This window comes from Pseudozyma hubeiensis (genome assembly GCF_000403515.1).
Source record: "Pseudozyma hubeiensis SY62 DNA, scaffold: PHS4, whole genome shotgun sequence".
Taxonomy (NCBI): domain Eukaryota; kingdom Fungi; phylum Basidiomycota; class Ustilaginomycetes; order Ustilaginales; family Ustilaginaceae; genus Pseudozyma; species Pseudozyma hubeiensis.
The window spans coordinates 395,029-421,271 of record NW_012133786.1 but is presented as its reverse complement, the minus strand read 5'-3'; the positions used below and the strand labels follow the sequence as shown (position 1 = coordinate 421,271).

General features: G+C 55.7%; 13 protein-coding genes across 13 annotated transcripts; 6 read left to right on the top strand and 7 right to left on the bottom strand.

The window, feature by feature from the left end:
- Positions 1 to 364: 364 nt before the first annotated feature.
- Positions 365 to 649, bottom strand: PHSY_000290 (hypothetical protein; the record flags this gene model as incomplete). Its single annotated transcript, XM_012330932.1, has 1 exon — positions 365 to 649. One exon carries the CDS (start codon positions 647 to 649, stop codon positions 365 to 367), a length of 285 nt encoding a protein of 94 aa, XP_012186322.1.
- Positions 650 to 1,131: 482 nt separating this feature from the next.
- On the bottom strand, positions 1,132 to 2,670 carry PHSY_000289 (multicopper oxidase, laccase; the record flags this gene model as incomplete). The annotated part of the gene is made up of 1 exon (XM_012330931.1): positions 1,132 to 2,670. One exon carries the CDS (start codon positions 2,668 to 2,670, stop codon positions 1,132 to 1,134), a length of 1,539 nt encoding a protein of 512 aa, XP_012186321.1.
- Positions 2,671 to 3,452: 782 nt separating this feature from the next.
- PHSY_000288 (hypothetical protein) lies at positions 3,453 to 4,631 on the top strand (the record flags this gene model as incomplete). Its single annotated transcript, XM_012330930.1, has 1 exon — positions 3,453 to 4,631. One exon carries the CDS (start codon positions 3,453 to 3,455, stop codon positions 4,629 to 4,631), a length of 1,179 nt encoding a protein of 392 aa, XP_012186320.1.
- Positions 4,632 to 4,963: 332 nt separating this feature from the next.
- PHSY_000287 (hypothetical protein) lies at positions 4,964 to 6,898 on the top strand (the record flags this gene model as incomplete). Its single annotated transcript, XM_012330929.1, has 1 exon — positions 4,964 to 6,898. The coding sequence occupies one exon, from the start codon at positions 4,964 to 4,966 to the stop codon at positions 6,896 to 6,898; it is 1,935 nt and encodes a 644-aa protein (XP_012186319.1).
- An 88-nt stretch (positions 6,899 to 6,986) lies between these two features.
- On the bottom strand, positions 6,987 to 8,369 carry PHSY_000286 (arginase; the record flags this gene model as incomplete). Its single annotated transcript, XM_012330928.1, has 1 exon — positions 6,987 to 8,369. The coding sequence occupies one exon, from the start codon at positions 8,367 to 8,369 to the stop codon at positions 6,987 to 6,989; it is 1,383 nt and encodes a 460-aa protein (XP_012186318.1).
- A 652-nt stretch (positions 8,370 to 9,021) lies between these two features.
- On the top strand, positions 9,022 to 10,875 carry PHSY_000285 (hypothetical protein; the record flags this gene model as incomplete). Its single annotated transcript, XM_012330927.1, has 1 exon — positions 9,022 to 10,875. The coding sequence occupies one exon, from the start codon at positions 9,022 to 9,024 to the stop codon at positions 10,873 to 10,875; it is 1,854 nt and encodes a 617-aa protein (XP_012186317.1).
- Positions 10,876 to 10,991: 116 nt separating this feature from the next.
- Positions 10,992 to 11,546, bottom strand: PHSY_000284 (hypothetical protein; the record flags this gene model as incomplete). The annotated part of the gene is made up of 1 exon (XM_012330926.1): positions 10,992 to 11,546. One exon carries the CDS (start codon positions 11,544 to 11,546, stop codon positions 10,992 to 10,994), a length of 555 nt encoding a protein of 184 aa, XP_012186316.1.
- Positions 11,547 to 12,552: 1,006 nt separating this feature from the next.
- Positions 12,553 to 13,921, top strand: PHSY_000283 (NADP-dependent alcohol dehydrogenase; the record flags this gene model as incomplete). The annotated part of the gene is made up of 2 exons (XM_012330925.1): positions 12,553 to 12,829; positions 13,107 to 13,921. The coding sequence occupies 2 exons, from the start codon at positions 12,553 to 12,555 to the stop codon at positions 13,919 to 13,921; spliced, it is 1,092 nt and encodes a 363-aa protein (XP_012186315.1).
- Positions 13,922 to 14,157: 236 nt separating this feature from the next.
- Positions 14,158 to 15,540, bottom strand: PHSY_000282 (probable transporter; the record flags this gene model as incomplete). Its single annotated transcript, XM_012330924.1, has 1 exon — positions 14,158 to 15,540. One exon carries the CDS (start codon positions 15,538 to 15,540, stop codon positions 14,158 to 14,160), a length of 1,383 nt encoding a protein of 460 aa, XP_012186314.1.
- Positions 15,541 to 16,354: 814 nt separating this feature from the next.
- On the bottom strand, positions 16,355 to 18,031 carry PHSY_000281 (cytochrome P450; the record flags this gene model as incomplete). Its single annotated transcript, XM_012330923.1, has 1 exon — positions 16,355 to 18,031. One exon carries the CDS (start codon positions 18,029 to 18,031, stop codon positions 16,355 to 16,357), a length of 1,677 nt encoding a protein of 558 aa, XP_012186313.1.
- A 2,453-nt stretch (positions 18,032 to 20,484) lies between these two features.
- PHSY_000280 (hypothetical protein) lies at positions 20,485 to 23,091 on the top strand (the record flags this gene model as incomplete). Its single annotated transcript, XM_012330922.1, has 1 exon — positions 20,485 to 23,091. One exon carries the CDS (start codon positions 20,485 to 20,487, stop codon positions 23,089 to 23,091), a length of 2,607 nt encoding a protein of 868 aa, XP_012186312.1.
- Positions 23,092 to 23,208: 117 nt separating this feature from the next.
- Positions 23,209 to 24,975, bottom strand: PHSY_000279 (hypothetical protein; the record flags this gene model as incomplete). Its single annotated transcript, XM_012330921.1, has 1 exon — positions 23,209 to 24,975. The coding sequence occupies one exon, from the start codon at positions 24,973 to 24,975 to the stop codon at positions 23,209 to 23,211; it is 1,767 nt and encodes a 588-aa protein (XP_012186311.1).
- Positions 24,976 to 25,468: 493 nt separating this feature from the next.
- Positions 25,469 to 26,159, top strand: PHSY_000278 (hypothetical protein; the record flags this gene model as incomplete). Its single annotated transcript, XM_012330920.1, has 2 exons — positions 25,469 to 25,980; positions 26,066 to 26,159. The coding sequence occupies 2 exons, from the start codon at positions 25,469 to 25,471 to the stop codon at positions 26,157 to 26,159; spliced, it is 606 nt and encodes a 201-aa protein (XP_012186310.1).
- Between the last annotated feature and the right edge of the window lie 84 nt (positions 26,160 to 26,243).

Here is a 26,243-nt window from a genome sequence, read left to right as displayed (position 1 = left end):
AACTTCGAGGTTGCTACTATATATATGTACCAGCAAATCGATGTCGGTGCGACGGGCCGAGCGCAGCACCATACTTCGGCTTCGTCGACGCACCGTGCGCTGAAGGACTCAGAGCGCAGCAGCGACCTACTGTGGCCGGTCAAAGGTTGGCCGTCAAAACTGTGGCAAGCCCACGTTTGAACCTCGCTTGACAACTTCTTCTGAACGACTTGCAGGGTCAACTTTGTTTTCAAGAACTCGCTTGGCAGCTAGGCGAGATCAAGATCGAGATTGCTGCTCATGGCCGACCACAGACCCTAGAACGGAGGAACGACCGGCTATGTACTTGATCGATGTCCCGCCAAGAGATGGGTCCGTGCCATCCTCACGAACAGGATTTGCGTCGATGGCGCTTGAACGTGGGCTTGGAATACAAAAGCTTCATGCTGAGCGCAGGCACCTTGTCGATGCCCGTGTGTGCATGAGGCTCATTACTCAACAATGAGGCCGGGACGCTGTCTAGGACGGCGGTGACCTTCCATCTGCGCAATTCGACGGTGTGATCTCGCCAATGAATGCATTCTGATTCGTCGCTGCAAGCTTTCCAGCTGCCTACGGTGTCTTTTGCATCAACCTCGGTCGGGCCGACGGGTATGAAAGCAGCGTACATTGGAAATTTTCTTCGGAAGGTGGCGAAAAAGGAATTCCCGGGGTCGCCAAGAACAATGATGCATAAGCGAGCCACGAACGTGGACACCTTTCAAGCTTCGCGTCGCTTCCACTTGATGGCCAAATCTTGGTAGTTTGAAACAATGCACGTATTTTGCGATCCTAGCAGCCTCGCTCCTCGTCGACGAGCAACTGGAGAGCTTCAGAGAACACGCGGTCGAAGGAAAAGCGCAGTCGAGCTGCTAGGAACGTGTACCATGACGGCTACGGTCGGAACGCTTGCACCCGGGGACAGGTGGGCCCTGAATCTACATCTCGTCTGGCACATTGTCTGCAGCTGCTCATCTGGATTCTTTGGTTGAGCCTTCTTCGTCAACACGTGTGAGATTCGCACAAGCAGAGCCAGAACGGTGATCACATTGTGCATTGCAATGTACAATCTTTTCTTTGAGACTATTTGGACCGGCTCTTCCGAACGGCTGGCTACGAAAGGCCCAGACGAGAAAGCATGTCTCCGCGGTTGACACCGGGAAGCTTGACCTTGAAGACGAAAGCCTGCGTGGGCACGTCTTGTGGGTATGCGGCCGAGTAAGCACCGAGCGCCCGCATGTATCCGTTCTTGGTTTGGAAGTCGTTGTCGCTGAACGAGAGGATGTAGTACTCGTCCTTGTCGAAGCTGCTGTCGCTGCTCGACTTTGGCAGCGTAGGCAGCAGAATCAAGCTCTCGATCTTGGCAGCGATCAAAGTAGGGTCGACGGGGTCACCAGAGCCGTGCATGCCAAACTTGCCTAGATCAGTGGTGTAGTCGACGAGGCTGCTGTACGAGGCGAGGTTGATACCGCTAGAGAGCTTGCCTCCGGGAGCAATGGAACCGGTGGCAGTGTTGTACTTAGTTCCGTTGATGTTGGTGCCTGTGGAGAGGTCGAGGATGTCGATGTGCTTGTACTTGACGCCAGAGTCGTCGCTACCGAATCCGTTACCGTCGCGGACGAGGATGCCAACGGTCTTGTGGCCAAGGTAGATAAGATCGTTGACGTTGCGAGCCTTGCCCTTGCTCGAAGTGGGCGCTTTGTAAGCGTACTCGGCGATCAAGGGGATGTTGTCACCTGGGTTAGCACCTCCTTGGTAAGTGGTGACGCCGGAAAGGGACGAAATGTCCCACTCAAAGATGCGCAGGTAAGGAGCACCATCGCCACCGTCCTGAACGAGTGCAGACTGAAGCACGGCGAACAGCTGGTTGCCATCCCAAGAGACGGCCATTCCCTCGAAGCCCGCGTTGGGTGCACGACCAGAGTCAGGCGTAGCCTTTGAGGTAAAGTTGTACTTGCCACCGATGCGAGGCAGCACTGCCTCGGGTGGTGTGATGTAGGCGATGATTGTGCCGTCGGCGGCGGTCTTATAGATTCCGGGAGTGTACTCGTCGGAGACCCAGAACGTGCCATCCGGGTTGGCTGAAAAGCCCTCGGTATCGAATGAGAGCGCGCCTGGGTTGTTGGGGGCGTCCGCGGCTGCGAGTGGACCGTCGCTGGATCCGCTTCCGCTCAGACCGCCGGTCCTGACAATGGTAGGGTCGAGACCGGTGGTGTTCTTGCCTGAAGACTCGTGGTAGAAGGTGGTGTCGCGGTAGGTGATGTTGAAGAGCTTGATGGCCTGATCGAAAGTAAGGTTAGCCGAGCCAGTGTACTCCTTGAACGAGAAATCGAAGAGGTGGTGGCGAGCAACATAGTCGATGGTGTTCTCGACATTGTAGCCACGGTCAGGCTGAAGGTAGAGCTGGCCCGAGTATGTGTCGCCGTTGCGAAAAAATTGGCCAGGTACGAGGCCACCCGCGGAGCCGATGCCACCGATGGTCTCTCCGTTCTTGTCCCTGGCGCTAGCAGAGAACTGTCCGATGGCGACGAGACCTTCCGAGCTGAAGTCGGCAGGGTTGACACCGCTGCCGCGGGTGCGGATGGCAGCGCCCGAAACGCCAGCGGCGATTGCGGAGAGCACTGGCAGTGCCAGAGCGATCTTGGGAAGCATCTTGTAGGTGGAGAGGTTGGGATGGTATGTGGCAGAGTTGCAGTGAGTTCAGCTGATGATTATATACTAGACTGTAGGTTCAGCCGAGCTGGACCTGTCTCCACACACATGCTCGTCACCTCGGGGCAATGTTCGTTAGCGCCAAACTTTGTTTCGATGACGGTCGGACCGTGTCTTCGCATGAGAACGGATCGGCGAAGCTTTTGAGCGAGGTTTCTTGGCTGTGACGTTAAGCGACCAGCATCGACGCTTCCGAGTTCTTCTCGATGTGAAACTTGACAGGTCCGGTCGGAGTTGCGTTATTTTGTGCTTCGCTTAGCGCCGGCGGTGTTTCGAAAAGGTTTCGAGGGAGCACGTTCTTGGTCGTGCAGCGGCTCTCGTTGCGCCTAGAGATCAAATGCATAAGTAGCCGCCGGGCTTCTGACTTCCGTTCGAGATTCCGAGCTCAGCTTGCGTACAAAGCCGCTGCGGTCCCGCGACACACGATCCGAGCTTCTTTACTGTCGCATTGTGGTCGACTGAAGCTGCCATGACCCACGAAGACTGGCATGCCCAAGCGTGAGCGAGAAATAAATCTATTCTGTGAATTTTCAAATCTCTAACAAAATCAAGGTTGAAAACGGCGTCCGAGATCCGAGCTTGTCCGCACCTCCACCTCGGTTCTTCTGACAAAACCCTGCATGCCGAAACAGCGGCAGTGACTGATAGATAGCATGTAGACAAGAAGGGAGACATACCATCATGCCACCAGCGAGCTTAATCTCGCAACGGAACTCTACAGCATGGACACGGTCGTCGCAGGAGCGCTCGCAGCGTTCACGGTGGATCTGCTAATATACCCCCTCGATACCCTCAAGACCCGTCTTCAGGCTCCCGACTATGCTACACGCTTCCCTTCAGGCAGAGGCCTCTACGGCGGTCTCTACCAGGGTGTTGGCAGCGTGATTATTGCAACGCTGCCAGCTGCAGGTCTCTTCTTTACAACGTACGAGGAGGCGAAAAGCGCCTTTGCTTCTTCCAGCTCGCCACTTAGCAATGCACCGCCGGCTCTTTCGCACATGCTAGCCAGCTCAACAGCCGAACTCGTGTCGTGCCTTGTATTGACGCCGGCAGAGATCATCAAGCAGCGAGCACAAGTCGTTAACAAGCAGCGAGATCGAGGCGGAGCTTCTACGAGCAGCCGTACTTCTTCAAGCTGTCCAGCGACCACAGCAGCCGGCGCGGCAAAGGAAGTGTTGCAAAAAGCGCAGCCAGGCGAGTCGAAGGCACAGCTAGCCAAGCAGACGGTTGTTCATGCAGCCGACAAGGTGACCAAGCAGGCTCCTCCGGGCAGTGCTGCGTCGACAGCACGGAACGTGGCTCTGGACGCTCAGGAAAAGTTGCAACAAGTGAGCTCGCAACGTCCCAACAGATCTACATTAGCACCGATAGCGTCAACGTTCGGACGCTCTTACCTAGCTCTGGCGGGTCGCAACTTGCCTTTTACAGCGCTTCAATTCCCGATATACGAGTCGTTGAGAGAACGGTTTGGCGAGTGGGCGGGGCTCAAAGCTGGAACGCACAAGGAAGACGGCGGTGTCGAAGACGTTCGATCGTCCGAAGATTTCAGGCGCAAAGCGGCAAGGGACGAGACCAGTGTAGCTGCCGAATTTGGGAAGGCAGGACTCGTGGCTGGTGGTTCAGCGGCGATAGCGGGATCTTTTGCAGCAGTGGTCACGACACCCATCGATGTGGCCAAAACGAGGATCATGCTGGATACCGGCTCAGACGCAGCAAGGAAGTCGTTGGGGGTAGTAGCGACAATGAAAGAGATTGCGGTCAAGGAAGGGTGGAAGGCACTCATGAAAGGCGGCGCGCTGCGGGGCGCGTGGACAGCGTTAGGTGCAGGCGTGTATCTAGGCAGTTACGAAGCTGGTCGTTTGTGGTGGAGAGACAGACAGCAGAGGTCGAAGAATGCATGACACGCAGTAGTCACAAAGAGCGAATGAATGCCAATCCCTTAGTCTTCACTGCCATCGTGTCTTGCTTTGAGGTAGCGCGGATGTGATATCTAAATACACTGTATGGTGTTGGGTCCATGATACCCTACCTGCATGAGTGGAGGCTTTTCCGATTGCGGATTTTGCGGGGCTTCTACAATTGTTCCAGAGTCGTTTCGATTCGCCTTCGTCCCTAACAACTCCATCTCGCACTGTATCCTCGGCTCTCCTGATCACCATGATCCCCCAAATGCGATCATGACCATCACTTCGACTGAGCCCAACTCTACTCCTCGAGTGCACCTGCCCCGACCATGCCGTCCTCGGTAACGAAGCACACGATCCCGCCCTTCTACGCCTGCTACTTTCTCCGCTCGCTCTCCTCTCCCGGCACCACATACATCGGCTCCACACCCGCGCCGCCCCGTCGCAAACGTCAACACAATGGCGACCTCACGCAAGGGGCGTACAAAACAGCTCGCGCTCGACCCTGGGAGATGGAGTGCATCGTCTACGGTTTCTCTTCCAAGATCGCGGCGCTTCAGTTCGAATGGGCGTGGGCAAAGCCCCATCTTTCCCGACATCTGAAGTTCTTGACCACGGAGCACTCCGTCAATGGCAGCGCGAGCGATACGTCAGCATCGGCTGGCATGGCCCTTTTCCTGTCGACGAGCATGACACCCGGTCAGACTCGTTGGGGGAGACCGAAGAAGAGGATGGCGAGACCTCCATCGACTCCCAACGCTAGGCTCTTGGCGATGCGGGCACTGCTTCGTTCCGAACCTTTCTGTGGGTGGGGACTCAAGCTGGCCTTTTTCACCGAGTGGAGCTGGTTGGCGTACCAGCGACTCGATGCTGCAAACGCTGTGGTGGACGCTACACATACGACATCCCCGTGGCACAGATACAGTCGATCCGGAAAGCCTTTGCATACGCTGTACCCGGTTGCCGTCTGCGACTTCGCCGGGGTCGACGGTAAACGCATTCCACTCATTCACATCTCGGCACAGCACCGGCTGGATGCAGGGGTCGCAGATCAGCCCGTCAAGAAGAGACAGTCTTCGAGCAAGAAGAAGGCGGACGCTGATGATCCTCCAGGATGGCCGGAAACGCTTCCTCGGTCAGCAAATCTGAAAGGCCTTGATGCTTGCATACAGGACTTTGCCGGCTTCCCTTCGCTTCAAGCTGCTGCCACGAGCACCGATCTGACCAAGAAATCCAAACGTGCAAGAAAGACGAGCGACAAGGTCGCGGTGGAAGATGAAGATGCCGAAAAGGACGATGACGACGACGATGCGGCTGATGCGACGACAACGTTCCTCGCGGAGCCAGGAGCAGTATCAACGCGCACGTTCTACAGGATGAGGTTCGATGACCTCGACATGGAAGAATCCGAGTGGAAACGCTTCGAACATGCCGTCGCTGCGAACCTTGACCCTGCGACCACAACGACGAAAGCCATGAGCGACTTCCTTCAGATCTGCGTACAGCGGCATATCGCCGTTCAGGACGCCCGCACGAGAGACACTGCGACACCTGCGCCCACCGCGCCCTGCGCGCTATGCAATACACCGGTCGACCTGAGCCAGCAGCTCGACTTTGTCCTCTGCCCCTCTCCGCATGCTACCACACTGCCGATCAGCTCGGGCGTCTCTTCGACAAACAATTCCACAACAGGATTTGACGAATATGTATGTCACTCGGTCTTTCACCTCTCGTGTTTGGCCACGTCGTTCCTCGAGCAGCAAAGTGGCGTTGCAATCGGGCACAATAGCGTTAGCACGATACTGCCAACGCACGGAGCGTGTCCGCGTCACAAAGGGCAGCAGGAGCAACCTGCACAGTGGGCAGACGTGGTGAGAGCCATGTATCGAAGGCACGAACGGTTCGAGCGCCTGGTGCAATTCTTGGTGAGATCTGGTAGGACTTTCGAAGAGCACCTGAATCCTCACCCAGAAGTAGAAGTGGCCGTCAAGAGCAAAAGAGGTAAAGGCAAAGGCAAACTTCCTGCAGGCAAAGGCGAAGATGCTGCTGAAGAGAACGGGATGGACGAAGCAGATTCTGGACTGGTGAAGAAGACGAGGAAGCGCAGGCAGCCGACGACCAGCAACGTCGAGGGGGCCGCAATCGCTCCTGTGGAAGAGAATGGTGTTCAGGTAGATCAAGTCACAGGCAAGAAGGATTCAAAGAGAAAGACGACACGCAAAGCGAAGTTGATAGAGCCCAGCGATGTAATTGACCTGACATGAATGTACATCATCCGACGCCGATGCCTCACCAGCTCGTCCGCTCGGATCAACAGCAGAGTTGGCACTGGCACTGCCGTGGGTGATCAATCTACAGCTCATCTCCATGCTTGAACAGCGACCCAACAACGCCCCTGGCCTTCTTGCTTCTACCTTTGCTCTTCGGCTCGGCGACCTTTCCCTTATCCTGCATATCGTTGCCTTTGATCAGCAGATTCATGAACTCGTAGACCAGATCACTCGCCGCATACGCCGTGATCTCGGCCTGATCGTACGCCGGGCTGACCTCGACCATATCGAATCCAACAAAATTCAGTCCTTCCAGCCCTCTCAAAATCCTCCTCAACTCCCTGGGACTCCATCCTGCCGATTCGAGTGTACCCGTGCCCGGAGCAAAACCTGGATCGAGAGTGTCGATATCGATGCTGAGATACACCGGCATGGTTCCAACCCTGGATCGAATGTTCTGAATGATCGTCGGGATGCCCAAGTCGTCGATGTCGTCGGAGGTGATGATGTCGAAACCGATGGATGCGTCGTGTTGAATATCGTCGTAGGAGCCGAGTCGAGTGCGGATACCGGCGTGGATGGACTGGTTGCGTGCGATGAGTCCTTCCAGCGCGGCTTGCCAGAAGAACGTGCCGTGTTGAATCTGGTGTTGACGCGTGGGTGAGCCGGCGGGGGAGACTTCGGGTGGCCAGGTGTCGAGGTGCGCGTCGAAGTGGATCACTGCAATTGGCCCGTAGACGCGGTAGAGCGAACGAAGGATGGGCAGCACGATGGTGTGATCTCCACCCATAGAGACGATCTTGGGATGCGATTTGCCATCCCTTGCCAGACCAGCGTTGTCGAACGCTCGCCATGATTCGGGCGAGACGACCGAGCTGGGTGGAGTCGCGACGGTACCGAGCGATGGGTCGGATGCTGCTCGACGTTGCAAGAGGGAAGAATACCCAGCTTCGATCTGATCAATCGCCAGTGCGGGGTCGTAGCCAGAGGCTGGGATGTCGTCGCAGTCGAGGAAACGCAAGCCTGAGTTGTACGGGTCTTGGCCATGATGCATCGAGAACGTTCTGCCGGCTCTCTGCCTCCTGCTGGCTTGACGGATCGCATTGGGTCCGAACCTGGCACCTGGTCGATACGTTACGGTGAGGTCGTAGGGGATACCGAGAACGGCTACGTCGAAGAGCTGGTTGGGATCGTCGAGGCATTTGACCGTAGGCAGGTGGGCATAGGTGTTGACACCAGAGTATGCGGGCTTGCCGACCCCGGAATACTTGGTCGTCCAAGGGTCCGGGATGTCGTTGGAGGGGAACTCGACGAGAGGAATGGGTGCATACTCGGCAGAGCTGTGCGGGTCCGCACCGTGATGATCCTGATCGAGACCGGGAGAGTAGGGATTGGCGTGCGCCTGAGCAACGGTCGCACAGGCCAGAGCGAAGGCTACCACCAAACTGGCCTTTCTGGAGATCATACTGGCGAAGGACTTGATCGAGGCAGATGCGAAGGGGGAAGGAGGCAAGAAAGAGGCGAGATAGACCGTAAATGTTTAAATAGCGCAGAGTCACATGGCCTTGGAGAGTCGAAAGCCAAAATGCCTCAAGATAACGCCAAGGATGTCTTGTGCGCACCTTTGACCCTCGCGCCAACGGCGGGGGAAGACCAGAGCTCGTTAAGCTCTGTGTGACCTCGTTAAGCAACCTTTGCTATCTTCGACGAGGGCCGACCATTTTGCCGAAAGGTCCGAATTGCTTTTGTTCTTATGATCCAGAGTACTAGTAACGGTGTAACATGACTGATATTCCGGGACTCGAGAAGAAGAAGAATTCGGCGAATTTCGCCGCCGCTGTTGGCTGACCTCCCACCTCCCACCTCTGTGGTTGGTGTTGGTGTGGGGGTGGCGGATCTTCTTATTTTGTGGACGCCGGTCTGTGCGGGTGCATATCCATGCAAGTTTTCGAAGTTTTGTGTCACGTCGGCTAGGTAACAGTGTGTGCTTCCAACGGAACGCCGAGTCGAGTCGCTCAAGCTTTCCATCGACTTCGCTGACAAAAGGTGGTACGGCTTCCTCCCTTCTCTCCGATCGCCATCTCTTTCGCGTAGAGCTCAACCAACAACGAACAGCGATGACAGACAGCAGCACCAAGTTCTACTACATCGGTGTCGACGTTGGCACCGGCTCTGCACGAGCCGCGCTCGTCGACGATGACGGCAACATCCTTGCAGAATCAACAAATGCTACGCAGACGTACCGTCTCGAATCAGACGCACGCATCTTCGAGCAGTCGACCACCGACATTTGGTCGCAGATCAAGTCAGCCATCACCCAGGTCGTCGCTGCGTCCAAGGTCGATCCCAGTCTCATCAAAGGTCTCGGCTTCGACGCGACTTGCTCTCTCGCAGTCACTGACTTCGACGGCAAGCCGATTGCTGTGACACCGCAATCCTCGGCGACCAGCAGCGAATGGGGTCCCGGCGAGCGCAACGTGATCTTGTGGGCTGATCACCGCGCCGAAGACGAGGCGGCGCTCATCAACTCGACCGGATCCAAGGTGCTCAACTACGTCGGCAAGACCATGTCGCTCGAGATGGAGATCCCCAAGATCCTGTGGTTGAAGAAGCACATGCCAGCGGACCTGTTCAAGAAGTGCATGTTCTTCGATCTGCCAGACTACCTGACGTACAGAGCAACCGGATCGTTGGCGAGGAGCAACTGCTCGTTGGTGTGCAAGTGCTCGTACATTCCTCCGGGCGTAGACGGCTCCGAACTCGGATGGCAGCCAGACTTCTTTGAACAGATCGGGCTTGGCGAGCTGGTCAAGGACGACTTCAAGCAGCTCGGCGGTGTTCCAGGTCGCAACGGCATCGTCCTCACTGCTGGTCAGCCTGTCGGAGATGGCCTCAGCGCTGAGGTTGCTGCCGAGCTCGGTTTGCTGCCGGGTACGGCGGTCGGATCTGCCCTCATCGACGCCTATGCAGGCTGGGTCGGCACCGTCGCTGCACCGGCAACCAACCCTGTCGACGAAGAAAACAACCACCCATCACTCATCAGCTCTCAGAACCGACTCGCTGCTATCGCGGGCACCAGCACATGCTACTGCGTTCAATCACCTGACGGCATCCTTGTAGACGGCGTCTGGGGTCCTTACAAGCACGCCGTCTTTCCTGGCCTCTGGATGAACGAGGGCGGACAATCCTCGACTGGTCAACTCATCGACTTTATCATCGACACGCATCCCGCAGCGCCATCACTGCGCACCACAGCATCTGAAACCAACCGATCGCCCTTCCAAGTTCTACACGACAAGATCGACTCGCTGGCATCCGAAGCATCCCTGCACCATGCCTCTTTCCTCACCAAGGATCTGTTCATCTACCCGGACTTTCACGGCAACCGCTCGCCGCTCGCCGATTCGACCATGAAGGGCATGATCACCGGACTCAAGCTCGACCGCTCGCTCGCCGACCTCGCTCTGAAATATTACGCCACGCTGGAAGCCATCGCCCTGCAAACACGACACATCGTCGAATCGATGAACGCCAAGGGACACAAGATCGATTCGATCTACATGAGCGGCGGACACGTCAAGAATCCCGTCTTTATGCAGTTGATCGCCGACGTCTGCGATATGCCGGTTCAACTTCCGTTCAGTTCGAGCGCGAGTGTCGTCGCTGGCTCTGCGATCCTCGGAAGATTCGCGGCCGATGTCAAAGATCCAAAGTCTTCAGGTGCAAGTGGTGAGTTTGCGCCGAAGGAGCCGACGATGATCGCAGACCAAAAGACAGCGGAAGACAGCTCGTTCAAGTACAAGGACCATCTGTGGGATTTGATGGTGAGGATGACCAAGCCGGGAACGTTGGTCTTCCCGCAGAAGGATGAGAAGTTGGCCAAGTTGTTGGATGTCAAGTACAGGATCTTCCGCGAATCGATCGAGATTCAGCGCAAGTGGAAGTCGATGGTCGGCGAAGCGATCAATTGAGGAATCGATTCACAAAGTGCCGCCCATTTAAGGCTTGTTCAATCTAGATGTCGTCTTTTCTGCAGAGCTGAATGGCTCGATCGTCTATTTGCGAATGTGGTACAAACTTCGGTCGTCTAGAGAAGCTTGAGATGCCCCGTGAGCTGGTTCATCAAGGAAACGGGAGCCGGACCCAAGCCGAGCACCGTCCTTGTGTTGGGTGCAATCTGAGTCCTCCCCGCATCCACGATGCTCCTCGCCGCGATCCCCAACTCTCCGGCCTTCTTCTCCAACGCGAGCATGGTTTCCTCATCCGGACATTTCACCGCCACTTTGGCCTGGCCTCTTCTCTCCCACTGCTTGATGAACTTGGGCGTCACGCGTTTCGCCAGCTTGTACGCTGCCAGCGTAGCGTGTCCGCACTGCGCTGCGATCTTGCCCTTTTCCATCTTGATATCCATCCTGACAACGAGAATCATCTTGCATTCCTCAGATTCGAGACCGGAGCCGGATGCTGCGTAGTTGTCAGAGATGGCGGCGAGCTCGTCCTCGGAGTCCAGGTCGGACGAATCGGACGAGGTGGAGAGCACGCGTCGGGTGTTGGCATTGTAGGAGAGGAGCGAGCGTCCCATGCCGAGGAAGTAGCCAACGGTGAGGGAGGCGATGGAGACCGCGACGACGGTGGGGAGCATTGCTGCGGATGTCGATGTTGCGTGTGGTATCGACATGCTTCAGGTGGCGATGTGGTGGGCTGGATTGATGGTTGGTGTTGGTAGGTGAAGAGCAGATCGTGCGCAAAAAGTGTTGCTTTGGAAGATTGGATCAACTGCGCATCTTGCAAGAAAAAAGATTTGGAAATCTGCTGGGAAAATAGTGCCAGAAATTGCGGACACAAAATAATAGAAGGAAATCGTCGCACCGAAAGGCTAAACTCGACGTCGACATCGGCAACCTCTGGCTGTTCAACTGCAACAGCATCGATCCCGCGTTTCTTTGCCATGTACTCTGCAGTGACAGAAAGCAAGCCAAGCCACTCACGAGGGATCATGAGGAAGCTGTCAAGTCAACTCTTCACGAATCATCCTGCCGGAGTGTAACGCGCCTGACAACCGCAGGCTCGTGGTCGGTGACCTGTACGGCATCAAAATGTAATCGGACTCGCCGGTCCACAACACAGGAACAAGCCACTCGGGTCAGTCCTTGTGCAGTATGATCGAATGCCGAACGGCGTGAAAAAATCACCGAAGCGTTGTTCGAAGCGTCACTAGAGCGAGACCTTCTCAAAGGGCAGACGGATTTTGAAATTGCAAATCAATCGAGGAAAAAAGAGGTGATGTCGTGTGCGACGAGTGGAGTAGCGGCAATAGACCAGTGTTTCTGTTCCTGGTCAGCAACCGGCTCACGACATCATCAGAGCACGAAAGCGAGCACGGGGCGCCAGAAATGCGAATTGGAAGAACGACCAGACAAGGCTGAAAAACGTTTGTCAACGTGGGGTGAGCGATTTGTGTCATCGCTCCGAGATGTTGACTGTGCTCGAATGCCACGTTTCGTTCTATAGCCGTGGTGTGTGCCAAACTCAGTCAGCCACAGACCGACAAGACCGTCGTCAGAAATTGGGTCGACCTTCCTTCTGTACCACATCACACAAACCCCTTTCTCATAACACACCACAGCTCCATCAAATTCCTGCCCATCATGCCTCGCGGATACGGTATCGCCGACACCAAGAACTGGACCGACTTCAAGGTCTTCGACTTCGACCTCAAGAAGGAGACTGACGACGATGTCGACATTGCCATCACTCACTGTGGTGTCTGCGGCTCTGACGTCCACACCATCTCGGGCGGCTGGGGTCCTCTGAACCACGACTTCTGCATTCCCGGTCACGAGATTGTCGGTATCGCCACCAAGGTCGGAAAGAACGTTAAGGACATCAAGGTCGGCGACCGCGTCGGTGTTGGTGCCCAAGTTGGTAAGTACAGAAATGATCTTGCGCACGGTCTGGACCCGCTACACACGGACGGCCTTCTTTCATGCGGATGTGAATGAAAAGGCACGTCATCCGGCTGTCAGAAATGGCGCCAACCCACGGGCCTCTTTTCCGCCAGCCTCTCGTCTTCGACAACTCCATCATCTTCATCTTGTAGCATTCCACTTTCACAACCTCTCGTGTCGGATGACTCCTATACTCTTTCGTCGAATCGCTCCGCTGACATTACCACGTACATTCTCTCCTGTTCCCTCATTAGATTCCTGTGGAGAGTGCGTCCCATGCGTTCAAGAAGAAGAGCAATATTGCCAGGGAACCCCTGCCAACTCCAAGTCGTCGCAGAAGAAGGGTCTCGTAGACACATACAACGCAGAGCACCACTGCGGTACAAAGGCTATGGGCGGATACTCGACCAACATTAGGACCCAGCAGCAGTTTGTCTTCCCCATCCCTGAGAAGCTCAAGTCTGAGCACGCCGCTCCCATGCTTTGCGGTGGTCTCACGCTCTTCTCGCCTCTGATCCGCAACGGTGCCGGCCCCGGCAAGCGCGTTGGAATCGTCGGCATCGGCGGTCTCGGCCACTTCGGTGTCATGTTTGCGCACGCTCTCGGTGCAGAGGTCGTAGCCATCTCGCACTCCCCTCGCAAGCGCGAGGATGCGCTCAAGATGGGCGCCAAGGAGTTCGTCTCGACCGGCGAGAACCCCGACTGGGCCGAGGAGTACAAGTCCAAGCCGTTCGACCTGATTATCAACACCGCCTCCTCCAACGCTGTTGACCTCCCCTCGATCCTCAGCACGCTCAAGGTGCACGGCCGTCTCATTTGCGTCGGCATGCCCGAGGACGTCTTCAAGGTTCGCATCCAGAACTTTGCCGGCAACGGCTGTCTCATGGGTTCGTCGCACATCGGAAGCAAGAAGGAGGCTCTCCAGATGCTGAAGCTCGCCGCTGACAAGGACATCCAGCCTTGGGTCGAGGTGCTGCCCATGAAGGACTGCAGCAAGGCGGTCAAGAGGGTCGAGGACAACGACATTCGCTACCGATTCGTGCTCGAGCAGGATATCGAGAAGCACTAAGCGCGAAGCAACGTGGCTTGACCGCATAGGCTGTATTGCTCACAATCTCGGGAATGCAAATGCGATCTAGTTCTCGACTTGGGCAGACAGGGTGTGACGACAATGTTCGTCGATGTCGAGCCTAACTGTGAATGCATGCATGAGATTGAATGTGAGATGCAAAGAGTCCGTGTGTCGTTAAAAGCTAATGTTACAGAAGCAGTCTGAATGTCGATCGAGGCATGGCGTTGCTTTGCCTACTTCTCCAGATCGGCAACTGCCTCTTGCTGCTTCCTCTGTTTGACTCGCCTCTGACTTGCCTCCAGACCCCTGTCCCACTTCAACCTCTTCCCCACGAACATGGCCACCCAACTCAACACCAACAGCACCGGCACCTCTACCAACGGTCCGATCGTCGCTGCCAACGCCTGATCCGAGCCCACACCAAACACTGCCACGCAGACCGCGATGGCCAATTCAAAATTGTTGCTTCCCGCGGTAAACGCCTGCACGACAGCCATCTGGTAACCCCACTCTGTCTTTCCGTAGCGGACACTCAGCCACCATATTAAGGCGAAAGTTCCGGTCCACATGAGTGCAAAGTAGAGCACCAGAGGTACAAAGGTGCGGAAAACCGGTCCGAGGTTGTCGAGGATGTGCTGTGCTTGCTCTGCGAAGATGATGATGATGGTGTAGAGGAGGGCGATGAGCGAGAGCGGGCCGAAGAAGGGGAGGAACCTTCGGTGGAAAAAGTCGCGTCCAAAGACTCCAAGCACGAAAAAGCGCGTGAGGACTCCAGCAGCGAGTGGGATGCCGAGGTAGATGGCGACAGCGATGGCGACGTCCGAGTAGTCGATGCGGAATCCGTCGTCGTTGGAGATCACGTTGACGAAGAGCACCGCCAGCGGTGCATACAGTACGATCTGAAGGACAGAGTTGACGATGACGATGATGGCGCACGTGTTGCTGTCACCTCTGGCGATCTTGTTCCAGATCATGACCATGGCGATGCATCGAGCGAGTCCGACCATGATCACCCCCACCCTGTAATCGTCCAAATCGGGCAGTGTCGCCCAAGCCAAACCTAGCATCAAGAACGGACCCAACACCCAGTTGAGCACCAACGACACCACCAGCTGGTACCACAACCTCTTGGTCGCAAACATCTGCGGCAACCTCTCGTACTGAACTTTCGTCAAGATGGGCCACATCATGACGATCAACCCGACCACCAAGGGTGCAGATACACCGCGGAAATTTCCCTTGGACAAGTTCTGTGCTGCATTGGGTGCGAATTCTCCAATGACGACGCCGAGGATCATAGCGATGATGATGAAGAGCGAGAGGAGTCGATCGAGCCACCCGAGGGAGAGGAGAACTCCTTTGGCAGCACCGGTAGAGTCTCGTGCGTCCTGAAGCGCTGAGCGCAGCTTAGGTACTCCGCCGCTGGAATCGAGGATGAGACCATCCTCGTTGGCTGTGGAAGGGGAGGGTGGGGCTGTGGTGGTGTCGTCGACGATGGTGCTCGCTGGGCTTTGATGTGATGTGTGGTGGAGGGGTGAGACTTCCTTGTGGTATGTGGATGCTGGTGCTGCTGCTGAGGTGGGTGCTGGTTGCCCCTGCAGTGTAGAGCTCGACATTGTTGCGGCTGTGATGCTTGCGGTGCACAGAGCTCCGTGCGAGAAACGATGGTCAACCGATGAATCTTGTGACGGAAGTAGGATACGCGATGGTGATTGGCAGGCTGATCAGCCTTCAGCTCGCCGCAGTGGTGGTGGTGGTGGTGGTGCTAAAGAGACCGATGCGTCCGCCGCACTGCTCATCGTGTACCACACCTGAGTTATATAGCAGGAACCACTTCTAAACCACCGCCGAATGGACCCGCTGCAGCACCATGGCGGCGAACGGATTGTGAGAGCCATCAAAAAAATCGAATTTCAAATTCCCCTTTTTCTCCAGGTTCACCCCTTGCCTCGCTCTGCCTGGTAGCGAGCGAGTGGCGTTGGACGAAGCAGACCTTGACCCTTTCGGGCTCCGGATTGAAGATGAATTTCAAATTTCCGAGACGGCTTCCACCTCGAATTGCTCTGCATCAGCTTCGGCTGGGTCAGTGTGAACGTTTCTTGGCCCACCTTCTTCGCTGCTGTACCGGCGGGAGACGAAAGGGTCGGATCGTCGTACAGGTATGATTTTCAAATTGATCAAGGGTCAAGTGTTGGTGTCTCACGGCGATTAACGGTGTTATGTGCTCTCACTTCAATGGTAGCGTCCTCTCACGTAACAAGTCCGACAGTTTGACGTACTACGGCAACGCACGTTCCTCGACTTGGTAGCGAGATATATTAGAAATTAGCAACAGCACAGCAGCTTTGCATCAATCCAACAGTTGCGACACAACACGATCGGGTATCTGAGAAACCGGCGTCACCAACAGAAAAGCTTCGACAGCAAAGCTCAATCATCCCTCGCGCGCACGCGAATCTTGTACGGATTCTTGACCGGTAGCGTCAGCGAGTCGTCGTACGTCGGCTCGTCCTCCTTCAACGCCTTGTGATCGTAGACCACGTCGAAATTGCCCAGGATCTCGGCTACCACCGCACATCCCTCGTACGTCGCCAGCGTCTGACCCAGACACAACCTCGGTCCGGCGTTGAAGGCGTGGAAGAGGTACTGCGAGTAAGTCTTGATACCCATCGAGCCGTCTTTTCGCTGCTCGATGAAACGTTCCGGCTTAAAGTCTTCGCAATCGAGTCCCCAGAGTTCGGGCATTCGTCCCATGGTGTGGTCCTGCCATGTCACTGTTTCGCCTGCCTTGATGACGAGGTCGGGGAGCTTCTGTGTGGTAGGGACGGCATTGGGGGCGACATCGGCGTCGGAGGATTGCTGCTGGGCGTAGGGACGAATCACATCGTCCTTGACCGCCACCTTGATGTTCTTGGGTACCGAGGGGTGAAGACGCAACGCTTCCAGGAAGCACGCCTGGACGTAGACGAGCGAAGACAGATCGTCGTACGCCATGCTTCGGAAGGACGAACCGGAGCCGAGTTTCTCTTGCACCTCTTCGCGTGCTTTTTGGATGCATTCGGGATTCTTTGAGAGCTCGTAGAACAACCATGCGAGTGCCTGCGCCGTAGTGTCGCGACCAGCAATTAAGAAGTTGAGCACCACAGGAAGCAGCTCGTCACGACCCAAGTTCTGTTCCATAAACAGCGCCAGAAGGTCCTTGTCGCCTTTGCCCGATGCAGCCTGAGCCTCACCGCTGGCACGAGCAGCGAGTCGAAGATCAATGATCTCGTAGCAAAAGTTGTGCAGCTGCTTGATTGTCCTCCTCATTTTCCTCCCCTGAGGCGAGAAGAGCTCGGTGAATTGAGCCAGGGGATCCACGAATCGTTCGTCCATTACACGTTGGGCGTAGTCAAAGTTGGCTGCAAACTCGACGACCTTGCTCAGATCGTCGACGTTCGAAGGCAGACACTTGATGTCGGCGCTAAACGCCATGAGCGAGAATGAGCTGAGCGTGAATCGGAAGAACAGGTCCGGCAAGTCGATTTCGGCGTTCTTGCGACTAGCATCGCCAAAGAGCTTGTTGAGGACTCCCAGATCGCGCTGGATCGTGTTCTGAACGTGCGTGCGGAAGTTGCCGACGCTAAAGATGTGGGAAGCCATCTTGCGCTGTTTCCTCCACACCTCTCCATCGGCGACAAAGATGCCGTGCAAGCTCATGACATCTCCCATGGATTTCTGGAAGAAGCGACCCTTGACGTAGTTTTCAAAGTTGGTCTTTTGCACCCAGCGGATGTACTCTGGGCGGTTGATCGAAGTGACTCGGCCACCAAGAAACGGGAAGGTCGCTGCCCAGGGCATACCACCTGAGCCGATGGTGAGCTGCATACGGAGAAACTCATCGAGGAAGCGGCGTCGTTTAGCGGCAATGTCGAGAAGGAAGGGAAGGTTGCCAACGAGAGGCAGCGCACCGGGCACTTCCTTGATGCCTTTGCGGTGAGATGCAAAGATGTAACGATCGGGTGCGATGAGGCATAGGAGAGCGAGGATGAGCGCTGAAGCGATGGCGACATGGGTAGGCGTAAGGTGCTCAAACGAGGCCTGCACTGTTGGAACGAGGACCGACATGGTCGATTTTCGGTCCGGTGGTGGAGTTCGTGTTCTGCCAACGGAGAGGTGAGTCTGCGGGGAAAGACGGGGCAATTTCGCTCATACTACGAGCTGTATATATGCTCGCAGCGACCATGATGGTCACAAAGACAACAACGAGCGGAGAAGGATCGGGTACTATTCGAGAGCCGTCGCCATTGCGGGTTGGTCGAGGCCAAGGGGCGCCTCCACACTTGTCAAGGGCGGTTCCATTCCCAAGCCACAATAAGCGAGAACACACACATCCGTCCAAGCGCTCGCCAGCTACGCCAATGAGCGCCGGGGCATCTCCAACTCCTTTCGCCATGGCAGACTGGCGATTCATGCTCCGCCAGCTGTGAATATCCTTCAGCCGCTGCTCAAGGGACCAAGATGCGAACGAGAAGAAAGGGTGCATGAAAACAATGGTGTTTGAAAGGATCGAAAAGCACAGCGTCATTACTCGCATATTCTCCGACAAAGTGGTGCAGACACGCTCGTTGTGCCTTGCACATTGGCTTTCCAGGTTGGCTGTAGGTGCTGAGCCAGGGACAACCTTGATTGAAATGCGACCTGTCGATTAGACAAGGCGGCAGACGACGCAGCAACCGCTGCTCAGAGAGGCGAGGCGAGCGGAAAGCCAAATCATGGTGGAACGTCGGCTCCTGCAAGAGCCGCTGCTTAGGGTCGATCCTGTCTTGATCCGCAAAGTCGGTAGCAGCTACGCCATGCTTCTTCAGTTCTAATTTGCACGCTTGGACCTGTTGCCCCAACGCAACTCTATCACATGGGCCGCCTTGAACGATTCAAGGACTAGCCCGATGAGCCGCGCAAAGTGGAGCCGACAGACCATCGAATCGCCACACACACTCTCATACAGCCATAGCCGCCGTAGAGGGAGCCGCGTTTCTCCTTTTTTTATTGCGAGCCGAGCCTTCGTTTCGCGCTGATGTGTGTGGCTGCCGAGGTCGAAGCAAGGTGAAATATTTGCGGCTGCTTTCCTCAACAGGCTACACCGCGGCTCCCGCGTGTATTTGAATCGGCCCCGGAGTCCAACAACAAATTGCCGATGGCTGGACACACACACACAAGGCTTGGCAAGTGTCGTTGATGCCGTCCACCTTGTCTTCGCCTACCAACAAGCGATCTTCAAATGACGCTTGATTCAAGACCGAGGGATTCGCCCGATTGTCGATCGTCGATCGACCGATACGAGATCCATCTGAGCGTTTCTGCGAGGTAGCGTAGTCTCACTCGCGTGCGATACTGTCCTCGCTCCTAGGGAGCGGCTTCATTCCGCTCGACGGAGAAGTATGTGCACACTTTGACTTCAACTGTAGCGAAGACCTACGGTTCCTGCCTGTCTCGGAATCGTCGATCTGTGTTCTCTGTTATTGTCTCTGGACATCCATGCAGGATGCTGCTGACACAAGCTCATAGAGGACCCCGGAGGTGATATGCGCTCAATGCTCAACCAGCGGTCGCCGATTGTCGCCGCTTCTCGCGGGTATTAGTTGTCAGGCTGGCCACAGGGGCAGCAGATGCCTGCTTATGAGAATTCATCGCAGAATGTCTAAAGGAATGGTATGTTTTGCAAAAGGCAAGTATGTGATCGAGAAGCTGAAGTGTTTGACAGCGAGGGCGGTAACCTACGAGTGATGTATAGCTGAGGCCACAACTACAGTTGGATGCGGCTGTACCTTCGATGTACCCCAAGCTGACAACCGCAAAAGGCGATGAAGGCGATATAAATGAGGGCGGCAATGTAGCAAGTTGTTCCCACCGCCGAACCGTCTTGCGGATCCTCGGTGCTGCCCATGAGCGCCGGCCAATTGTGCGAGAAGCCGTAGCCGAAGATTGCGAGAATGACGGCGCCGAATACCGAGACCACTGTACAGCAGCTGGCTATTGATGTCGGATGCAGGTGAAACGTAGTCATAACAGGACGACGTAAAGGACCAAGGTATCAATGTCAGTCGGCCGATCGTTCATGAGGCTGCGAGGCTGCGGGACCAGAATACCTACCAAGGCCGCTGCCAACAACAGGTCGTGCCATCGACATGATTGGGCGATGTGGAGGCGGAAAAGGTTTGATGGTTTGTCGTCAAAGGTCCTCCACCGTGATGATGACGAAGGACAGCAACACTTTGAACCCGAAAGTGTGCGACGTCAATCCGAAAGGCCCCTGCATTATGGATGATCTAACATATTCACTCGTACGTGAGGCACAATTTGAGGTTTTACACAAATTGAACCCTGAGCCAGAATTTCAAGACAGAGTGCAGGCTGCAGGCTGCAGGCTGAATATGCACCACCACCCCAGGTGCAGCAGGACGTTCCGCGGCTGAGTTTCTGGACTGCTCAGCCACTCAACCGCCTACTTCAACCATCATCTCTGACCTGCGCGCCCTTCATCCGGATTCGAGCTGAAGCTGGAGACATGGATCGGAAACATGGCACCGTCCGCCGTTGCTTCACCACCGAAGAGGAGGAAAGTGGCATCGTCCAGTCCTTCTAAACAGGCTGGACCTAGTGGCACTGCTCAGCCGTCTCTTCTCTCCTTCTTCGGCAATGGTCCCTCCTCATCGTCCTCTCCGAATCGCTCCGACTCACTACAACGCACACCTTCGGATCAACAGCACTGTGATGAGCCTCGACTCGATAGCAAAGCGGAAAGCACAGCCGACTGTCCAATCTGCGGCCGAAAGATTCCTTTCAACACGGTACAGGCTCACGTCAATACCTGCCTCGATGCTGCAGACACAATAGATCAAGAGCCACAGGTTTTGCGGGACCATGTCAACGAGCAGCCTTTATCGCCAGCCAAGGATGCCTCTCCCGGCCAATCATGCTCGCCTGCACCACCTGCCGACATTTTACGTCCTCTAAAGACTGAAGCAGCCACCGCACAAAGGCTGACGCAGCCGCAACCAGCCAAACTCACATCTATATCCGAGCTAGCTTCGACGCTAGACGCAACCGTCGCACCGACCAATGCATCTATACAAGGCACCGGCGTCACGGCTCAAGCCGTCTCAGGCACGAAATCATCAACGACACCCTCTTCCATTCTCTCCTCTGCCAAGCGCGCAGACTCGTCCGCATTCACAGTGCTTATGAAGTCCCATTCCGAGTCGAAACAATGGGCCACAGCAGATGCAGTCGAAGCTGCAAACTACCGCGGCAAAGCAAGGTCGCGACCAGACGCTCGTACAGCTCCCTTTTATAAAGCGCTCGAAGGCATGCCTCTCACTGTCGACGCCTTTCGTTTCGGAAAGATTGAAGGTTGCCGCGGTTACTTTCTCACTCATTTCCACAGCGATCACTACGGAGGCATGACTGCCAATTGGAACCACGGTCCCATCTACTGCAGCCTCACTTCAGCCAACCTCTGCCGCACTCATCTCGGTGTTGATCCACAATGGCTGAGACCGCTCCCGATGGAAGTCCCCGTGCTGGTGCCGGATAGCGGAGGCGTCACGGTCACCTGTATCGAAGCCAACCACTGTCCTGGATCATGTCTCTTCCTTTTCGAAGGCCCGCAGACATCGCAGCTGCTCTCGCGCAATCATGCCAGCCCTTACATCGGCACAGGTAGGATCTTCCGGTACCTCCACTGCGGCGACTTTCGCGCCAGTCCGGTCCACACGAATCACCCCTCCATCATCGGCAAGAAGCTTGACATTATCTACCTCGACACTACTTACTGTAACCCACGATATTGTTTCCCAGCTCAGGATCAGGTCATCGAGGCCTGCGCCGAGCTCGTGCGCCGCATAGTGCCCGAGGCACAGCTGGAATGTAACAAAGCTCTCATGCAAAAGCAGATCGAAGCTGGAGAACGGGAGGACTGGACACAAGCGCCACCGCGCAAGCTCAAGGGAAGCGTCGATACCAACAGCGCTTCGGCCAACGCATTCAAGGGTTGGTTCGAGACCAAAGTCGAGAACCCCGACGGTACGATCACGGCTCTGCGACCTCCGTCAATATCAAGGGACTCGAGCAGTGGCGAGATCAAATTTGAAGAAGAGTCGGATGCGGTTTCGATCAAGCAGGAGGAGGCACAGGATGAGAGTCTGGGATACGACGACGAAGATCTCTTCGACCAAGAAGACCCGGTGGAAGAGGACGGCGTGTACGACAGACCCGCGAACGCCTCGGAACAGACTTCAGTTCCTCGCGTCAAGCTCGAGCCGTCAGACGACTCCCTGCTCGATGTACCGTTCGCAAGCGAGAAGGCAGACGATCAGGTCAAAGTCGAGCCAACGGACTCGCCAGCACGAGAGATGAAAGAGGAAGACGATTCGAAACCCGATGTCAAGGCGACGACGCCAGACGATGCAACTGCAAGCAATTGGCTGACCAAGCATTCCGAGACGTCACGAGATGCCGTCTCGTCGATGCGGCGTCGCGACGGTGGTCGTTTACTCGTCGTCATCGGCACCTACACCATCGGCAAGGAACGGATCGTCAAAGCTGTAGCTCGCGCCATGAACTCCAAGATCTTCTGCATGGACTCACGCAAGTACCGCGTGTACGCACAACTCGAAGACCCCGAACTGCATTCGATGCTCACCCGTTCGCCCTCTGCATCGGTGCACGTCACCAATCTGCACGCGATCAACGGCGAAGGGCTCCGCGATGTCGTTGCTGCGCTCCGTACGCGCGGTCACGACTTCACGCACGCGGTAGCATTCCGTCCCACCGGCTGGACGTATAAACCACCCGCTGGGATGGACACGGTTTCGCCCAGTCTCGATCGTCTGATCCAGTGGAACCAATCGCGGTCGTTTGGGTTCCAAAATCTGTACCCGACGAGGGACAGTACGCCGGATTACATGATCTACGGCGTACCGTATTCAGAGCATTCGAGCTTCTTTGAGTTGACCGCGTTCGCGCTCTCGACGAGGTACGATAGGATCATCGCGACGGTGAATGTGGGGAATCCGACGAGCCGGGCGAAGATGGCAAAGTGGTTCGAGAAGTGGATGTTGGAGAAGCGGAGGAGGGAGAAACACGGGTTGAGCGAGTTGGATGCCAGGGCGATTACTTATTGGTGAAGGTGGTTGGCGTCGATGCGTGGCATTGTGAACTAAAATACGTGGACGAAGATGCAATTGCAAAACAAGAAACAATATACAAAAGAGCAGAGACGACGGAGGGAGAGAGATGAAGGACTATAGCTTCTGCAAATCAAACTTGACTAACAAGGTCGAATGAGTTTCTCTACCTTTCAAATCGAGCAACCTGATGAACTTCCATCCCTGCGCTGCATAGACCAACCTCACCGCTGCGACAGCGAAGAGCGGATTTCTAGCGAACTTATCGTCGCTCTTGATGAGGATCCTGAGGAAAGCGAGTTCGTCGTGTTCGAAGTCCCATTCCAGTTGTTCGTTCCAGAGGGGATCGGTGGGGATGGGTTGTTCGCCCTTGTGGATGATGCCGAGTTTGTGCTGTTTGTAGGCATTGGTTTTGCGTTTAGGGGGTTCGGATTTGAGGTCGGAGGGTAGGATCAAGGTGCAGGTTACGTAGGGTCGGATTTCGTCGGCGTCTTTGCCAGCGGGTAAGGGGAGGTCGGTTGCACCGGCGATGTGAAGGGTAAGTTTGTGTCGACCGAGAGAGGTGTTTCCATCACCATCGATGCGCAGACCGGGTGGTTTGAGGACGTACCCGTCCGAGCCGGAGAAGAGCGCTTCGTTGAGCTGGACGCTGTGATCAAAGGTTTGCCAGTTCAAAGCGCACACCTGGGCACCGACTCCCCAGAACGGTACCGGGTTGAGGTTCTTACTGCTGATGCGCGTGCCTTTCGGGTAGACGCGCATGAGATGTTGCGCATTGTGCTTCTTGATCGCCGTGGCTTGTTTGGGAAGAAGATCGATCAAACCAGTCTCGGAAATGTTGATGAGATGATCGTGTGGACCGTTGGTCAACGTGGACGTGTACCAGGAGTCGTTGACCGGCTTGACGGATTGGGCGTAGACGCCGAGAGCGCAGAGTTCGGGGATAATACCTGCTTTCTTGGCTTCGTTGCGCTTGGCTTTGTTGAGCTTCTCCTCGGCATCATCTTCCTCGGTCGCTTCGGCGACAGGCGCTTCTTTGGACAGGTGGAACTCGACCATGACGGCGATCTTGGCTCCGAGATGTTCGACAGAGGTATGCTCGCTAGCAGGCTCGTTCTTCTCGACGGGTCCGGAGATGAGAAGGTCACCCCATACCTCGTGCATGATCTCGACCAACCTTTGCTGGCCGGCATGGCCGCAGTGGTTTTCGAGCGACAATAGCACAGGTGCGACTTTGAAGCTCTGATCTCGTTGCGCTTCCTCCTCCTCCTTCTGGATGGCTTGCTTCATCGTCTCGCACACGGCGCGGAAGGGGATGTGAGAGGCCAAAGTGTATCCGTGCGTCACTTTTGGTTCCTGTGGATCGTCATCGTTGTCCCAAGCGTCGATCTCTACACATCTCGCGCCGGTTACCAGCACGTGCTCGTACGCGATAGCCGACGAAGTGCCATAGAGCTGGTGCGCAAGCAGGTACGTGTTGTGCGACGAGCTGACAAAGTACTCGCTCAGAGGTCTGCTACGATCGCGAACGTATTCGGGAACGTCGATGTGGGACTGATCGACAAGCGCCTTGAGCGCATCCGAGCTCGAAGCCTGCGGGTCATCGAGCTGTGCATCGGCAGGAGAAATGAGTTTCTCATCGACAAGGAACTGCCTGAGAGCGTGACTAACTCGAAGCTCGGATTTGGTGATCTTGGTTCGTCGAGCCGCATGACCACCACCGGCGATCGAGTCAAACTCGACTTCTTCACCGAGATTGTCTCCGCCTCCTTCAGGATCGGAGGCGCCCGTCTTGGAGAAAGGGTTGAGTTTGGCAAACTTGGAGGTGAGGACGGAAGGTGCCGCCTTGCCGTCCTTGGTGTTTGGGTCTGTGTTGTCCGACATTGTTCGTGGCAGGTCCGGGGTTGATAGAGTGGAGGAAAGAAAGCCAAACCCGGACGAAGTTGTCACACAGGCTTTCAAGCGAAGGTCGAGAGATGCCGAGCCGACTTCTTGGGACCGACAGTAGAATCAAGCACAGATTAGTTCCGAGCGACGTCAAGGGAAGGCAGGTGCACACGACGTCCTGTCAAAAGATGCCGATGCTGCTGCTGCGCCTGCATATTGTCAAGGCGCACTTTGTGGAGGTGTGCAGCCGAAATGGCGCACCGCATCAGAGCTTTAATTAACTTCACCGCCTCAATGTTGTGTGCGCTCGAGCCAGCTGCCGACAAGCCAAAGATCTCCTTTCGTCCGAAAAGATGTGGATTCGGAATTCGCACCCTTCGACGTCGAAAGTGTTGTTCTTGCCTCTCAGCAGCACCACACGGCCTCCTCTCTCTCACCATTCACATACACCGTTCTCGACAAACATTGGGTCAGTCAGCAGCGCGCAACGATGTCAGAACAGAAGCAGCCGCTCATCAACAATGGCGGCGCCTCCTACCGCGAGTCGCTCGACGAAGACCTCGACCCGCGCTACGCAACCGAATCATACCAACACCAACCTTCATCCAACAACGTCGTCTTTGACGCAGCTTCCGCTGTCGAATCACAACAGCCATCACGAGGCGCATCAACATGGCAGCAGCAGCAGCAACATCAACAACCGACATCGTTTCAGGGCGGTTCCGGAGGAGGAGGAGGTGGGTTGTCGCATTCGTTCGGAACATCACAAGCGTGGAGTCTTAGCAGCATCTGTGCTATCGCATGGGCATTGCCGCCGTTCAGTTCGGCATTCGTCTTGATCTGGGAGACCGAGAACGATTTGGCGAGGTTTCATGCGTATCAGGCGGGATTGAGCGGCGTCGGACTGATCGTGCTGCTGTGGATATTGAGGACGGTGTTGGGTTTGAAAACGATCGGGTTGTTGGTTGGAATGGGCGCTTATGGATGGTTCTGGGTCAATGCGTAAGTGCGATATACACGGATTCGCTGATGACATCCCCATGTTGTGAAGAGACGACTGACTCGCTCTGCATCCAAACCCTCACAGATCGACGGCCAACAAATCAGCACCTTCACTGTCGCGGAATCCCTACTTGCCTCATATCGGTGATGTAGCTTCCAGATGGGTAGGCGAAGAGTAACAGCAGGTATCTTTATCACAGCTCACGTCATGGATCAATAAAAGTAGTACCACACGTCACGAAGACGCGCAGATGCATCGTATC